The sequence below is a fragment of the Citrus sinensis genome, chromosome 7, assembly GCF_022201045.2.
Source record: "Citrus sinensis cultivar Valencia sweet orange chromosome 7, DVS_A1.0, whole genome shotgun sequence".
NCBI classification, from domain to species: domain Eukaryota; kingdom Viridiplantae; phylum Streptophyta; class Magnoliopsida; order Sapindales; family Rutaceae; genus Citrus; species Citrus sinensis.
Genome location: NC_068562.1, coordinates 22,721,850 through 22,739,698, shown reverse-complemented (window position 1 = coordinate 22,739,698; position 17,849 = coordinate 22,721,850). Strand labels below are relative to the sequence as shown.

General features: G+C 31.3%; 1 protein-coding gene and 1 long non-coding RNA gene across 8 annotated transcripts; one reads left to right on the top strand and one right to left on the bottom strand.

Moving 5' to 3' along the window:
* Positions 1–1,959: 1,959 nt before the first annotated feature.
* Positions 1,960–3,621, bottom strand: LOC102615939 (uncharacterized). 6 transcript variants are annotated; one of them, XM_052443939.1, is made up of 3 exons: positions 3,454–3,597; positions 2,998–3,057; positions 1,960–2,751 (listed from the first exon to the last, which is right to left on the bottom strand). In XM_052443939.1, the coding sequence occupies exon 3, from the start codon at positions 2,737–2,739 to the stop codon at positions 2,392–2,394; it is 348 nt and encodes a 115-aa protein (XP_052299899.1). In that variant the 5' UTR covers positions 2,740–2,751; positions 2,998–3,057; positions 3,454–3,597; the 3' UTR covers positions 1,960–2,391. The 6 variants fall into 6 exon arrangements, with proteins under 6 accessions (XP_052299899.1, XP_024953687.1, XP_006465098.1 ...); XM_025097919.2 differs by having other exon boundaries at positions 1,960–2,771; positions 3,454–3,595; XM_006465035.4 differs by lacking the exon at positions 2,998–3,057 and having other exon boundaries at positions 1,960–2,771; positions 3,454–3,621.
* A 9,889-nt stretch (positions 3,622–13,510) lies between these two features.
* Positions 13,511–15,969, top strand: LOC102616819 (uncharacterized). Of its 2 annotated transcripts, XR_001507776.3 has the most exons (5): positions 13,511–13,786; positions 14,431–15,160; positions 15,302–15,458; positions 15,555–15,659; positions 15,741–15,969. It is a non-coding gene; the product is annotated as an uncharacterized LOC102616819 (long non-coding RNA). The 2 variants fall into 2 exon arrangements; XR_369248.4 differs by having other exon boundaries at positions 15,555–15,969.
* The last annotated feature ends 1,880 nt before the right edge of the window (positions 15,970–17,849 follow it).

Sequence of the window (17,849 nt, the reverse complement as noted above, 5' to 3'; positions counted from 1 at the left end):
TACTCGACTTATTTAATATGCTTACTCGACTCATTTAATATTCTTACTCGACTTCTTACCCGACCATATACTCGACTTATTTAATATGCTTACTCGACTAATTTAATATTCTTACTCGACTTCTTACCCGACCATATACTCGACTTATTTAATATTCTTACTCGACTAATTTAATATTCTTACTCGACTTCTTACCCGACCATATACTCGACTTACTTATCTCCAATTCTTACTCGACTAAATTCTCGATTTACCCGACTTCGTACCCGACTTCTTCCTGTACTGATTCTTCAATCACTCAAAACTTAAATGTAGTCTTAAATCCCTACATTCTATGAAATAGTGTGTGTGTGCAAGCACAAAAAATAAATAATGTACTACTAAAATTTATAAATCATTAGCAAGAACACTTATAATGAAATGAAATCAAAACCTAACCATATAAATAGAATGTATTTCAAACATACCTTGATAATGCACCTTCTTAACTGTTTATTTTTATCAAAAACCTTTGTATTGGAGCTAAAGTCAAGTAAGGAAACTATCAAATAATGAAATGGAGAGATAGAAGGAAACTGTCAAAGAGGGAAAATGGCGAGAAGAGAAGAAAATAAAGAGGGAAATGTTGAGAAGAAAAATAGAGAATGGTGAGAGAAGCCCGAAAAAGAGAAGCCATGGGGGAAAAAAAGATGTGAATTCTTGGTTTTTTAAGGTTATTTTTGACTTTTCCTATCTTCATGGGGTATATGTATGTAATAGGGTATAAATTTGGTATTTGAGGGTGAATTGGGGGCATTTAAATAAAAAACCCGTTTGTGAGCTTGTGTATCAGTTGTATCTGACGGATTTGCACTGAGCAGACTACTTAACAACTAAGAGCAGAGTACAGGGTCTTGAACGAATATAAGTTTGTTGAAATTGTAAAACATGTCATATTAGCCAGCTTAGCTGCTATCTGGAGTCTGGCAACGAAAGTTGAGCTTAACTCGCAAAAGTGGATGAGTTGCTGCCATTTTGTTGGCTTTTTATTAATATTATTATTTCTTTTTTTTAATCCTTTTATGTTTTCTCAAGTTTTGAAGTAAATTACTCAGTCGTCCGCTAGTGGAATGTGAAATGAAGAAGTCTCCAATGCCAGATGCATCATGAATTATTAATTTTATGAACTCATGGTTCGGATTGAGGTATTATAATTATTAATGTCCTTAAATCTATTTTTCTAAAGTTGTTTCCAAGATCGACCATAATGACTTTGGTAAGTGTTCGTGAAATTAGTGATTTTACTCCATCTTTGTGCTTATTATCATGAGGCAAGTATAATGATCAACTCCAAAAGCCTACTGCCATCCAGTACTTTGGAGGGCGAAAAAAAAAATTTCCACTGCCCCGGTACGGCTTTTGTTTAGAAGAAAATACAATGAATGCTTTTACTTACAAATTGGCACCCGAGCATGAGTCCAGACTATACCTGTTTACGTACTTAAGGAAGCAAATTTGCTCTCCATTGGTTTTTGTATCTTTCACCATGCTTGATTCCCCGCCCTAAGCCTTAATCCGCATCGGCAGATTGTATGCAACTATCTTCTGCATTATTCATGTTGCTTTCTAATTCCATCTTGAATTACAGATTTACGACAGCAACCTGAAGAACTTATCATTTAATCTAGTATCAATTAATTTATAAATATTTCTATTGTTTCGGACTTAGAATTGTTATACACTAAATGTGCGCTGATTGCATCTTATTTATGAGTTCTCCTTGTTTAACTGCAACTCAAGCATAAGCCCAGAAAATTTAGAGAGATACTTCATGTTAAATATAACCAAACAGAACTTGTCAGAGAACGAGTCCCTTAAAAGAGCTGCATGCCAGTTTTGCAATTAATGTGTTTAGCTGGCACAATATCAGTCATTGCAAATCCAACTACAAGTCTATTGCCAATTCTAAAGCACAGAATGTTAAAAAATAAATGCAGCAACCATCATATATTCTCAATAGTGGGATCAGCTAAACCAGAAAAATACTTTCACAATTGCGAGTTCAGTTTTTAAAAAGCTGTTATACCAAAATTACAAACATATAGATGCAGTCAATCATCTGTTATCCTCATTTTGAGTTGACTACTAGAAAACATCTATTAACTCTATTACCCCCAACACAATAAGACAATAATTTGAACACAGCTTCCGGATGACATGAGTGCAAAGATTTTGACATAGCTGAATTGTAGATCTCAACAATTAAGTTTTAGGGAAAATATCATAATTGAATTCCTAAAAATTTTTCCACATATCATTTATATCAGATTTCTGGAGGCAGCCAAAAAAAGGGGTAAATTCCTTAAACAAATTTTCAGGTAAAAGGAAGCTGAGCTTAATCAACAGATAACCTTATGACCTGGAAGCTTTATCAGCAGTTTGAGAAGTCTTTTCAGTAGATGGGTGAAACTTTTCAACTGGAGTAGCAGTAGCAGAGCCAGCAGATTCTTCAGTGTCAACAAGTTTACGCAATCGCTCTTGAAGAGCTCTTACTCTGTCTTCGGTTTTCCGAAGCTTTCTCCATCTATAAGTAGCCCAGAGGCCAAAACCACCATAAACAACTAAATAAGAAGCCCACACGTAAGGATATGTTTCAGCATGTTCTCTGATCTTCCGGTACTGTTCAACAATCCCATTTAAACCAACAGCAGGGGAGCTAGTAGTTGACTGATCATCTTCTCTCTTTTGCTCAGTTGTCATTTCTTGTTTATGCTTTTACACAACGTAGCAAACTACAAAAATCAGAAAATACAGAATAAAAATCAATTTTGATAGTCTAAACAAGTTATTACCCACTATTTGAATGAATCGCATAGTCATGCACCAGCTCTGTAAGATCCATCTCTGTCATTTAAGGATCATTGACCAAAATCATGTGTCTTATAAGTCATTTTGTTAGATCAGTTTTGGGCATAAAAGAAACTAAAATTTTGAATATGTCGATGTAAGATAGCTTACAAGTCAGATTCTATCCATCCATCTACACAAAAAAATGCACTCACAATCAAGTACCGAAAACTGAAAATAAGAAATTTGACAATCAAACCAACAGACAACATCAAAATGAAGATAGGAAACCACAACTTTATATGCAAACTAAAAATGAAAGTACAACCACCATCAAATCCAAATCTTGTTTCAATCATCCTATTTTAAAATTATTTTCTTCGAATCCAACATATACTATTTTGCTAACTGTTCACTTGATTTTTACTACTTTACCGTACAAAAGTCATCGTTATAAGCAATTGGATAACTTATTAAATGGGCACTGAAGAATGCAGACATGGTTAACACTAATTTCAATTTCAAGAGCATCTAAGAAGCTCGGGGAAAAAAGAAAGAAAAAAGCAGCTAATATTTATTTATAGCCAGCGCGTATGTGTTTTATAGAGAAAGGAGAATTGAGATTACCTGATAATTAATTAATGTAGAAGATGAAGATCTCTCTTTCCTGGGAAAATGAAAGAAACCCTAAACCCTTTGGGAAAAGGGGAAGGGTTTTTGCTCAGTTGAAACATAGCCCAAAATCAGTTACAAATTCAATTGAGCCCAAATGCCACTTATCTACTGTTGTATGCACTTGAAAAAATATAGTTATTTTCAATTATTTAATTTCTTTTTATTTTTGTACTTTAATATTTTTTTTAGTTAATAACTATTTTCTTCGACAGTTTTCAAGTTTTTTTTTTCTTTTATCGTTTTTATTTAGAAGGTTGAAGACTCAATTTATTTTCCAAAAAGTCCAACAAGTGGGCCATAATTAAAATAATCATTTTTTATCCTTCTATTTGAAGCAGCTAATGACTTCTTCTTCCGAATTTTAAATTTCATCTCCTCTTAAAATATTAAATAAAACATTTTTTTAATATATTGTATTAACTGTTCTAAATAAAAATATGCTGAAAAATTATTTATTTAATAAGTATAAATAAATATGCATTCATTTTTATTTTACTTTTAACACAATGTATGACTTCCATTTGCAAATGACAATAAATAGGAGCCATTAGATGAAATAACTTTTAGTCTTAGGATTCAACCCAATTAGGGATGGCAAAATTTAGGTTTAGTTCTCGATTTAAACTTGTCAAAGTTAGATCTGATGTAAAACTAAGATTTTTCAAATATGGGTAGAATTTTTTGTCCTCTATTCTCTTTTAGTTATGTACTTAAAAAAAAGGTAATTTTGGTAAAAAAAATTTTTAATTATATACTTAAAAAAAGTTATTTTTGGTTAAAAAAAATTTGAGGGTAATGATATAGCTATCAAATACTTTATACAAACTATTTTGTCAAAGTTGATTTAACATCACATGACACGAGCTATATAAATTATTTTTTTATTTTAAATTTTTATTCAATCAATTATATGAGTCCACATAATTTTTACAAGAATTACATTTATACAAAAATAATTTATACCGTACTATGTTACTTAACATGAAAACCAACCTCCGAGTTTGGATAAGAGGGTTCTATGAACCGGTTTTGACCCAAAATGCCTGGGTTTAAGAATCTGAGACCGTATACATCCAGTTTGGGTTGAATTAGGTCCAAAGAACCGGGCTGTTTGGATCCGGTTTTCTTGCTGACCAAGCAAATGGGAGAAAAAAAAAACATTATCAGGCTGGATTCTGCAATTGTTTGCTAAACCAGTATGAAGCCAAATTCACAATCCCATAAAGATGATGGTCCGACTATATATTATGAAAATAAGATCTGATGTTGGATGGTTGTGTATTACAAGTAGGGTATATTTTGAAAGTCATAACTTAAGTTATAAGTATTTGTTTTCAGCGTATAATATACCATTACGAAATTTGTGACAAGATAAACAAATCCAGAGTCGCTTGTACCATTCTACCTAGTAGTCGAGCAAAAACTTTTGCTTATTCCTTGATCATTTTTCAGTTTTAAGATATTTTCTTATTTCTCTTGTTTCTTCTATATTTTTATCATTTTTTTTTTCTAGAATTCAGATTTGGAAAACTTTTTTTCCTTTTCTTATTTAGATTAGGAGAATTTTATCATAAAATAATATTTCAAATTTACTTATTTTGATAAATTCAAAATATTTAGGGTTATTATGTAAAAAGGCCAAAACCCTAACTTTATTAATTCAGACTTATTCAATAAATTTAATTATTAAGAAACTTCTGTTTCAACTATCTATAATCTTTTACGTTTTCATTTCGTCAAGATACTTGAACAATCTTGGGCAAACGACAGCATTCATCGAAGCTCTTGCTTTACGACTTGCATGGATGTGGTGTTGAAGTCCATGTTGTGGCTGATGCAAGGTAATTTTGTTTTTATTTGCCAATTTATGCTCTCAATATATAGTTAACACTTATTTTCTTTTTCTCTAAATTGGTCATTAATTTTCTTATTTCAGCAAGCCAAGGATAAGCAGATAAAGTAGAATTCTCTAAGTTTCATGCTAGCATAAAGAAGGTGATATTGGTGTCACTGGGTTTCTAGTTTTGGGGTGCGTTTGGGGCAGTAGCAAAGCTACTCTGCACCCTATAATCTTATAGAAATCCATGAGAATATAGGGTGTGGAGCAGCTACACTGTGGCAGCACTACTGTCCCAAACATACCTTTATTTTACTACCAGCTTCATATATGTTAAAAACTTGTGTTAAATAATTTTGCTTATTAACGTAGTACTTGTTTGATATTGAGATACCGTGACTTAAAAGCTACGACTGGTATGGAAGTGTGAAAAAAGTCCATAAACACAAAAGAGACATTGTGAAATTATTCCAAAAAAAAAAAAGAAATTTAGAGCAAAAGGAGGAGAGAACAAAATGAAGAGTAAACAGATAAATGTTGAATCTTGTCCAATCTATCTATCTATCTATATATATATATATATATAAAGCTGAGACTTGAGGATGTGATGTGACATCACCATTTCTCATCATCTCATATTCTCTATTATCTAATAAATTGGTTGAAATTAAAAAATAATTACATTACAAAATATTAAAATAGAAAATAATTATTAGATTATAAATGATTACATGTCTTTTCCTCTTTCTATTTAAATTCAACAATATGTAACCATTAATAATAATTAATTATAAGTCTTGAAACATTCATTTATTTTATTATGCCAACAATTAAATTTTAGTGGCTTAAAATACATCAATTAATTAATATTAATATATGAAGGAAGGTTCCTTCATCTTCCCTCAACAATGCCATTAGAGCCTAATTTTAATGTCATAATTCCATATTTAATTATTCAATCTTTTGTTTAGTGCATTTTGGCTTCTTCAAACTCCATAAATATTAAATATTTAAGATTTGTGGCATCATTATTTCTCATCTTTTTATATTCTCTATTATCTAATATATTGGTTGAGATTAAAAAATAATTACATTACAAAATATTAAAAATCTATATCTATCTATATATATATATATATATATATATAAAGTTAGGACTAGAGGAGGTGATGTAGCATCACTATTTCTCATCTTCTTGTATTCTCTATTATCTAATAAATTGGTTGATATTAAAAAAATAATTACATTACAAAATATTAAAAATAAAAAATAATTATTCGATTATAAAAGATTATATGTCTCTTCCTCTTTCTATTTAAATTCAATAATATGTAACCATTAATAATAATTAATTATAAGTCTTCAAACATTAATTTATTTTATTATGCCAACAATTAAATTTTTGTGGCTTAAATATATTAATTAATTAATATAGAAAGGAATGTTCCTTCATCTTCCCTCAATAATGCCATTATGGTCTAATTTTAATGCTATAATCTCATATTTAATTATGCAACTTTTTGTTTAGTACCTTTCGGCTTCTTCAAATTTTATAAATATTAAGTAGTTAAGATTTGTGGCATTATTATTTCTCATCTTTTTATATTCTCTATAATCTAATATATTGGTTGAGATTAAAAAATAATTACATTACAAAATATTAAAAATAGAAAATAATTAGTAGATTATAAAAGATTACATGTCTCTTCTTCTTTCTATTTAAATTCAACAATATGTAACCATTAATAATAAATTAATTATAGTTTTGAAACATTCATTTATTTTATTAAGCCAACAACTAAACTTTAATGGTTTAAAATACATCAATTAATTAATATAGGAAGGAATGTTCTTTCATCTTCTCTCACCAATACCACTAGGACCTAATTTTAATGTCATAATTTCATATTTAATTATGCAACTTTTTATTTAGTGTCTTTTGGCTTCTTCAAACTATATAAATATTAAGTATTTAAGTTTTGTTATGTTTGGGTTTTTTTTTATTATTTAACCAACATGCTCTTTATAAATGTTCTTGTGTTTTTATTTTTTGACTTATTTAAATTTTTTGTATTGTGTGCTTCATATAGTATTCTTTTCTTCATGAGTTAAACAATGATAAAGATAGTTGGATGATAAGGGTTAGGTTTTGTAAAATGTGGGAGTCTGTTAACACCAAGAAGAATAGAGAGTTGATTAGTGTGAACATAATTTTTATTGATGAAAATGTTGTATACACTTAACTATACACATTAATATATATTTTTAAAGTTAACAAAAAAATAATTAACTTTCATAAATAACATTAGTTTTATAAGGCTGCGTCATCTTTAAAAAAAAATCAATTCATATTTTTTATCAATTTTATCAAGTGTAAAGTAATAAAAAAATAATACTAAATTCTTTTTATTAAAGCCACACGAAGTGCGGTTCTATTTCCTAATATATATATAAAGTTGAGACTTGAGGAGGTGATGTGGCATCACCATTTCTTATTTTTGTATATTCTCTATTATCTAATAAATAGAGAATTTTTCTTTTAAATTTAGCTTTTCATTTTCTCATAATTAATTTGATTGTTATTACACAATAACAATTATGTAAATGTTTTAATGAGGCATATTCTTTATAATGAACATCCAATGGGGAGTATTATGAATTTATTAAAATAAATGTAGATGTTCATAACATATATCTCTTTGTTTCCTCACTATCTCCCATTAGCAACATTTAGCTTCCCTATAACTCCCACTATCTCACAAGAAATTATGATCCATAATTTTTCATTAATTTCATGGAGTGATTATGTAACTATAAACGGAGAGCTCATCTTTTTGTTTTGTACACACACAATTGGAATGAATAAAATCACAGTATAATATATTCTCTCATTTTATTCTTTATCTTGCGTTGCTTATTTATTTGTATTGATGGCTAATAGTTTTTTTTTTGTTTTTTATAAGGCTGTCTCATCTTAAAAAAAAAATCAATTAATATTTTTTATCAGTTTTATCAAGTGTAAAGTAAAAAAAAGGATAATACTAAATTTTTTTTTTAAATTTGCTTGAAACGCGGTTCTATTTTTTAGTATATGTATATGTATGTATATATATATATATATGTGGTGAGCGGGCATCACAAATAGTTCCCAAAATTAAACGGAAACGAACTTTGATAAGGCACGGTCTCCACAACAGTGGAGGGAAAACCAAGCAGCAGCAGTTAAAATTCAAAGCAATCGCCCCATGATGTCTAAGCAGAATTAGTTACAAGTAAACAAGTGGGCAAGCAATGGACACGTGTGCGATGGCGAGTGAAACATCAGATGTATTCTACATACGAAACGTTACTATAAATGGTTATTGAATAGACTACACCATGGGAGGATGGTGTAAGTAATAAAATACACAGCCACTTACATTGCACCACATGTCTAGAAAATTATAAAAATTTTCATATTACTTCGGATCCGAGTTTAAGAGATATCAACACATGACAATTTTGTTAAGCATGGGAAAAATAACTAATTCAACCCATAACATTACCAATAAGTAACACATCATTACTAACAAAATCATATGTTAGCTGTTCAAGTACAGAAAAAAATGGTTCAAAAGTCTAACAGCGTTGAACGAAAAAAAGGAATGAAGGACAAAGATTTAGATTTGATATCAAATCTCCTACCATGACTATTTTCTTTGTTCTATCAATAGAGGACAAAAGAATCGAGAAAGAATCTTTTGACTATTTTTTCACTTGTTAAAGAGAAAAACCAAATTTAAAATTAAGAGAGGTTTATAAACAAATAGTGATAAGAGCCTTGGAGTGCCATTGTATACCACATTCGAGTCAAGTTCATGAATATACACTCAAAGAACAAGGAGAAATCTTGATTTATTGAAGTTATTGTATATAATTATATATTCGGAATTTTTCTTAATTATATATCTAGATTACTGATTTATTTTTGAACCTTAAGAAGTAATGCTCCAAAAACACCTAAGAATTTTTTTCAAAAGCAAATACAATAATAGTGGTTGTTATTTTGTAAGGATAATTTTGTTTTTTTTTTAGTGGAAGATTGATACACATTGTAAGTGGTGGGTGAAAAATCGAATAGATTCAAAGTTTTGTTAGATTTTTTTTAACAGAGTAATTTTTGGATGGATAGTTGATAGAAGTTTTCCTATTTTTAAATTAAAAAAATGAAGCTAATTTAAAATATTGATGTTTTGTTTCATATTTGTAATTAGTTATTTATCCACTAAATTAAATCAATAGTGAAAATTAAAATATTTAAATCCAAAGGTCCATAATAACTTCATTATCAATACTATAAAAATTCATATAGCATCATAGAGAAATCCATCTATTAATACTAAAATTGTAAAATAAATTATATTTTTTTTGGGGGAAAAAATGAGTCAGAGATTTAAAATATTATGGAAACGATGAGTCAATTCTCTTTGTAAAAGAGTGGCTTGTGGCTTGAGCAAATTGAGGGCTCGGTTAAACTCCACTAAAAACATATATTGCATGTGTTTTTTTGCAAGTATCCGGTTTTTTATCACTGAATTTTTATGTTACAAGTTGAAAAATGAAATTCTCATGTTAAGAGAGATGATATATTTCACTTTGTTCATGATTCTGAACCCTTTTTATTAGAACTTTAATAGAGTATATGTTGATTTTTATTTGCAACTTACCCGTTTAATTAATCCCTGCTACAATTAGGTTACATGTTGAATTTATTACTCCTGAGTGATATGTATATTAAAATTAATTAGTATGTTGGTTATATTATTTAGTATTGGGGGCTTACTAATTTCATATTCATAACACGAGATCTTCTATCAACCATCAACTAATATTGGCGGTAGATTTGGTTATATTTAACATTTGCCATTTATCTTAGCACCTCATTCTCAATCAAAATATAAGATTTAATCATCATTAATTTCATCTCAATCAGCTATTTGCTTCTTGCTCTCAATCCAAACACAAAATTTAATGATTATTAATTTACATCTCAAACCTTCACGGCCCAATCCTTGTAAGAGAGATTGTAACATTTTTCAATTTTTTGGTTTGATATTTTGGACGAAAACAGTTTGCCGTTTCTTGAGAAAACAGCTAACCGTTTAAGTCCAGAGAGCATGTTTTCTGTTCTGGAATAAAACGGTTCACCGTTATTGAGAAAACAGCTAACCGTTTAACTCCAGAGTGCATGTTTTATGTTCTAGAGAAAACGGCTCATCGTTTATTGAGAAAACGGCTAACCGTTTATTTCTAGAAAGGCTTCAATTGGAAAAACGGTTAACAAGATTGAAAATTTCAATTGTGAATCGATGCAAATTCAAACTAAAAAGAGTGTCTTCGAAGAAGTACCATTTCAAATGGTTGTATTTTTTCAAATAAACATCTTCTTCATTAAAAGGAAAAATATACAATTAGAATATCATCAGATTTTGCAGGTTTCATATATGTTCTGGAAATACAATCTTATTTGCTAGAGATTATATTCAGGATTTGATATATCTTGGGGGTAATTTGCCATTAAAACTCTATAGCAAACCAAGATTGGTGAGGGAAAATAAAACCTTAAAGGAAAGTGTGCAAACACGTCTCAAATCCTAAGAAATTTTCTTTGTTCTTTGCCTCCACATTCTTATAATTCACCTACAATCTTTAAGGTTTTATTTATGCAAATGGAGGCTGAGAAGAGTTTGACATCATTTTTGAATCCTAGTGTCCATCTCGATCGTTTTGATTGAACTAATTTCACTCGTTGGAAGGGAAAATTGTTATTTCTCCTTACTGTTCTTAAAGTGGCATATGTTCTTGATGCGAAATTGGAACCATTTCTAGAACCAAGAGAAGATGATACCGAAGTTGTTAAGGCTGCACGAAAATGTCGTGAAGATGATGAATTGATGTGCCGAGGTCACATACTCAATACGCTTTCTGACAGGTTATATGATCTCTACAATTCTATGACTTCTCCGGTGGAAATTTGGAATGCTCTTGAGTACAAATACAAAACGGAGAAAGAAGGTACCGACAAATTCCTTGTATCTAAATATTTTGAATTTATTATGGTAGACACAAAATCCATTCTTGATCAAATACATGAGTTACAAATTATTGTTGCTAAGCTTCGAGAGTTAAAAGTTGAAATTTCTGAATCATTTCAAGTTGGGGCTATTATTGCTAAATTGCCTCAAAGTTGGAACGATTATAGAAAGAAACTCCTTCATAGTAAAGAGAACATAACTTTAGAAGAATTGCAAAAACACTTGGTAATTGAAGAAGAGACTAGGTCTCGCGAATCCAAGGATAAGCATGATTCTACTAAAGTTAATGTTGTTGAAGCTAGTAAATTCTCAAAGAATTTTAAAGTCAAGAATAACAAGAAATTCAAGAAGTCCAGCACACAAAAGTTTTCTGGAAATTGTTTCTTTTGTGGTAAGAAAGGCCATCGCCAAAGTGATTGCAGATTCAAGAAGAAAAAAGAAGAAGTGAATTCCCATAAAGCTAATGTTATTGAAAACAAATCTGAAGAGATTTGTGCTATGGTTTCTGAAATGCAAATTGGCATGATTACCGAAACCAACATGGCTGAAACTAAGTCTTATGATTGGTGGCTCGATTCGGGTGCAACAATTCATGTTTGTAATTATAAGAAATTTTTCTTATCATACAAAGAAGAAACAGAAGGACAAATGGTTCTCATGGGGAACAATAATGCAGCCATAGTAGCAGGGAAAGGAGTAGTTGAGATCAATTTCACTTCTGGAAAGAAAGTCATATTGTATAATGTCTTTCATGTACCTTCTGTTTGGAAGAATCTTATTTCTGCTAGTTGTATGTGTAAGCATGGGCTTAAGATTGTGCTTGAGGGTAATACTTGTATTATCTCAAAGAATGGATTATTTGTTGGGAAAAAGGGTATTCTTGTGATGGAATGTACAAACTCAGCATTAATAATAATAATATCAACTTAGCTTATATTGTTGAGTCTTGTGATGTTTGGCATGCTAGATTAGCAAATTTGAACTTTAGATATTTGAAATACATGTCTAAGCATGGTTTGATTAATTGCAATGATGTTAAAGGTCATAAGTGTGAAATCTGCATCCAAGCTAAATTAACTAAGAAACCTTTTCCTAAAGCTGAACAAAATACCTAAATATTGAGAAAACGGTTAACCGTTTATTTCCAAAAAGGCGTCAATTGGAAAAACGGTTAACAAGATTGAAAATTTCAATTGTGAATTGATGCAAATTCAAACAAAAAAGAGTGTCTTTGAAGAAGTACCATTTCAAATGGTTGTATTTTTTCAAATAAACATCTTCTTCATTAAAAGGAAAAATATACAATTAGAATATCATCAGATTTTGCAAGTTTCATATATGTTCTGGAAATACAATCTTATTTGCTAGAGATTGTATTCAAGATTTGATATATTTTTGGGGTAATTTGCCATTAAAACTCTATAGCAAACCAAGATTAGTGAGGGCAAATAAAACCTTAAAGGAAAGTGTGCAAACACGTCTCAAATCCTAAGAAATATTTTTTGTTCTTTGCCTCCATATTCTTATAATTCACCCACAATCCTTTCATCTCACTGTCCTTTAGATCTTAGGCACATCTAGGATAGAATTTTTTTTTCATAAACAAAAACAAAATGAAAAAAAAAGTCAGTGTGGTGTAAAGAAAGTGATTGTGAACAATAATATAATTGTTAACATTAATGTACATCAAAATTAAGTCTTTTGGGAATGAAAGGAGCAAAGGCTTTGCCAATAGATATAAAAATAGATAGGAATTTTGTCTTCTGTATGAAACAACAGTGTTATATTGTGATCATATACACAATACAATAAAATGATAAAAAAAAAACTAATAGGAACTTTTCATTTTGGATCTTTCAATCTTACTGCGGGCATTCTCATAAGAAACTGGTGACAATAATCACGTCATCACCTAAAATAAAATAAAATAAAATAAAATAAAATAGTACGGTGGAGTTTATTTACTATTTATTGAATTTTATAGTTTCACTATCATTAAGGATGACAAAAATTCACAGGAAATTTACAAAAATAGCCTAAAAGTTTTAGGCATTTTCACAAATAGCCACCTTAGGATTTTGTATCATTAGTAGCCAATTTAATTTTTTTTAGACCAAACAACCTTTGCCTTCCAAAGTAGCAACTCTCTCTTCTTTTCTCTCTCAAAACCGTTGGTGGCTTGATCATCCTCCACTGTCGGTGCTTTTCCAACAAGATCAACGGCGACTCAACGGGCTTTTGACAGCAACATCAATTTCGATGAGACGCGACTATATTTCCAGCAATTGGACTGTGATTTTCTATAACATTAAACGTTATTCTGGCAAGACAGGCATTTGATAGCTACATCTCAAGATTTTGATGTCAAAGTAAGGTATTTTTTTCTTTTCCATAACATTAAATCATCAATTGGATGTATTTGGGTGTAAATTTGCATATATTTCATGATAGATGAGCATTTGGTGAATATTGTTTTGTGTTAAGTTTTCTATTACCAATGGCACGTTTGGTGTTTGATAAAATGCCTCTAAGACTTTATTTGTCTTGTTATGTTTATAACTTACGGTATTATGGGTTGATGGTGGCTTGGGGGAATTGTTCCGTTTGAATTATTTCCAAAAACACTTAGTGCATTATCAAAAACACTTAGGTTGCTAATTGAAGCTCGTTGCTCGGGTGATAGGTGCCCGTTGCCCAACCAAGATTGCGTGATTTGTTGTTTGAACTTTGGGCAACAAGTGAGAAGCAACGTTTTACTAAAATTTTGAGCGATGGGTATTGGTCGCTCGAGTGACGAGCCAAAATTCTAGCAAGGTTGCTTCTAAGTTTCGTTCGTTGCCCGAAACTCCAATAACAACGTTGCTGGCTCGTCGCCTGAAACTCCAAAAGCAATATTGCTGGAGTTTTGTTCGACGGGCGCTTGTCAGCTAAAATTCTAGCAACCTCTCTATCATCTACTATTTGTTTTCTTTGTGACTACTGAATGTTATAACAAATAAACTTGAAATTTTTGTGCAGATAAAATGGCCAAGAAGCTGCAGGCAAAGCGTAATCTGCCGGTCCAAAGAGGGAACCACGTACAATAAACATTTATGCATCCGAGCATTTCCCTGGTTGTATTATGAATCTTTCAAAGTTTGGAAATGTAATGGAAGTGATCAAAACAAAGTTAACAAAGCGACAATTAAAATTATTCAAGGAAGATGTATTTGGACATTTCGTAAAGATGGATACGTATGTGTTTAATGGCGTGATCGTGGAGAACGCACTGCTGAGGCAAGTAGCGCATGATGAAAGTGATGATAATCGGTTGTGGTTTGAATTTGGTGGCCTATTGGTGAAATTATTGATCAGTGAGTGATGCTTAATTATAGGACTTTGCTATGGGACATACGATATACACAGAAAAGCAAAGCTTAAGACACACCACCGGTTGCGTGATTTGTACTTTGATGGTAGTATAAGGGAAAATTTTAAAGAATTAGATGAAAACTTTGAGGATTTGAAATTTAAAGATATGGACAACACTGATGCGCTAAAGATTGTGTTATATTACTTTGCGGATAGAGTTCTTAATAGAAGCAAAGATGAACGCAAACTGAATCCATCATTGCTAAACAATGTTGATGATCTTCAGTACTTTAGAATTCTTCTATGGGGTCTTGAATCCTGGAACATCGTATATGACAGCTTGGACACTGCACTAAACCAAAAATTAGAGTCTTTCTAAGAGAACACTCTCAAAGAGGTGAAGTACAACATTTATGGCTTCTGTCATGGGGTTCAAGTACTTTGTCTTATACTTAACAATATGGTTAATTTGTTTTATACATAACAATGATTAACATCTTTTTCATTTTCCTTGACTTTGTATCTTTGTTTGATACAGGCTTGGTTGTTTGAAGTAAGTGATGATTTTTTTAAGGGAAAAATGGGCTATCCCAACAAATAAGAAGGCTTCTCGTATATTGAACTGGGAAGGCATTTTATCCTCTAAAATATGTTATACTGAGGTGTCTAAGTTTTTCAATGACAACAACCGTCTTGTAAGTATTACATATAATTTAATTTTTAGTTGTAAGTATATAGTAAATAAAGGATGATCTGCCAAACAATAATTTTGGGTTACTTTTTATGCACAGGGGATTGTTAAACAAACACTCGAGCCTAGCACGCGTGAAAAAGACAAGGCATATTGGAATAGTGTGAAGGATTTTAGGCCATCAATCCCACATTGGGTCCATAGTGTAAGTACATTATTCAATGAAGTTATAATATTATTATTGAATCTAGGACTACTACAAGTTATTTAATTGTTTTCGTTATAGCATCACCTGAATATAAAAGTGCCGCCCATCGAAATGGACCAAAATAAGCCAGAAGTTGATGATAAATATGAAGTGGACGATCAATCACTTGATCACAATTAATATGAAGTAGATGATTCACATGAAAGAGAGGTAACACGTTGTTGTTAATATTGTAATTAATTTTAAAACAATGATGTTGGATTTAACAAGTTATACATAAAGTTTCTCCTGCTTAATTTATTTTTTATTTTTGGTTTTTTATCACAGATGAAATCAAAGCTTTCATATGATTATGTTATTCTTCGGATAGATAGAATTGAGATCGTGCCTAATTACACGTGCCCACGTTGTTCTCTAAATAATCAACTGCTCCCGAATGCATCCCCCACTACCCCTCAAGTTGTGTTCTAAACTCTTTGCATCCATACTCTTTTGTTGCGTTTATAAATGCTGGCTTAAACTTATCCCAAAGAACTTTTGACATCCTGAATTTCGACTTCATGTTACATTTGACATGGTAAAAACAAATGCCATGGATGACACTACGAAATATCTTCAGAATAGCTCTCTGAATAAAAGTGCATTGATCGGGGATAATTACTAAATTTGGCATGTCACCAATTACTCCATGCAAATTCTTCATAAACCATTCCCATGAGTCATTATTTTTGGAATCCCTAATCCCAATAGCTAGCGGATACGACAAGTGTGTGTGTCATCACATCTCATCACTACCCAATGTACATTCTCTTGATTTGATGCTCTCTTTGCTCGAAGTCACCATTTAAATGACATTGAAGTACAATGCGCCTCGAAACGTGTTGATGTGGACCTTGCAACCTTGAAATCAATATCCCTCAAGGAAACTTTGCGTAATTCCAATATCAAATTATATTTAGAATCAAACAACTTGCCCACACAAATATCATTGCACCCAATGTTTCTAACAAAATCTGGAGCAACCAAGTCTGAAGGCAAAACTGGTGCAATACTAATAATGGGGTTAACTGTTACGCCCTTCGAATGGGGCCTTGGAATGACAGGACGACTCCGGGGCAGTTGTTGCTCAATCTGAAAGTCAGGTAACTCTTCCCTATCGTCGACTAGACCCTCATCATGCATATCGTCCCCATTATCATAAGTATTACTTAGATAATCATCATTACCATTATCAAAATAAGCATTGAAAAGATCATCGTCCTCATCATCAATCGGGCTATGGTATGATTCAGCATTAATACTATCTGCTAATGTATTATTTGTGTCATCAACCAAATCATTATTATATTGAAAAGAAGAGTAATCTTGTTGCGGTGATGTCAGTGGGAACACCTCTTCTTCAACAACTACCAGTGCAATGCCGTTCTCTTCTTCAACAGGCTCTTAGTTTGTTATTTTAGGGGATTTGGTAACAAAAATAGGGATGCACCCCTCGTTCATCGAATTAGAGCTCATATGTAACAGAACTCTTACCGTTTCATCATCCTGTACATCCATAGGTAGTGTACATAGAGGTTGAGTAGAACATCTCGACTGTAAAATTGTCTTTAATGTGATGCTATAATTGTTCGAATTTATTTGCAAAACTTCATATACTCTTGCAAGAAATACAGCAAACGTACATTTTTTTTTAACAAAAAAAGCTCTATTTCTTCTGTTTTTATACTGAAAACGACCATATGTCAATTCCTCCCATGATCCATCAAAACACATTTGAAGAACAACTGACTCCATCAAGCCTGAATAATTAAGGAAAGATAAATAAAATTATCACTACTTAAAAAAAAACTTAAAATATGTGGGACGGGCACCTGTCGCACGTGGGATGGGCGTGGGATGGGTGAGACAGCTTGTGTGCGACATGCACCTCAATGTGCGACAGGTGCCTATCGCACATTTTCTGGCTTTGTCCCCCAACTCATTTTTACTCAAAATACATGCATAAATTTCAAATAATCCAAAGATAAAAATACATATTGTGTAAAATAAACACTAACCTTAATTTCTTGCTTTCCAATTAATGATTTGGTGTGTAGAGAATGGTTAGTTTGGATGAGAAATGGGTGGTGATTTTTTGTGAGATTTTTTAGGCATTTTGTTAATAGGTCTGAGGGTATTTAGGTCCAT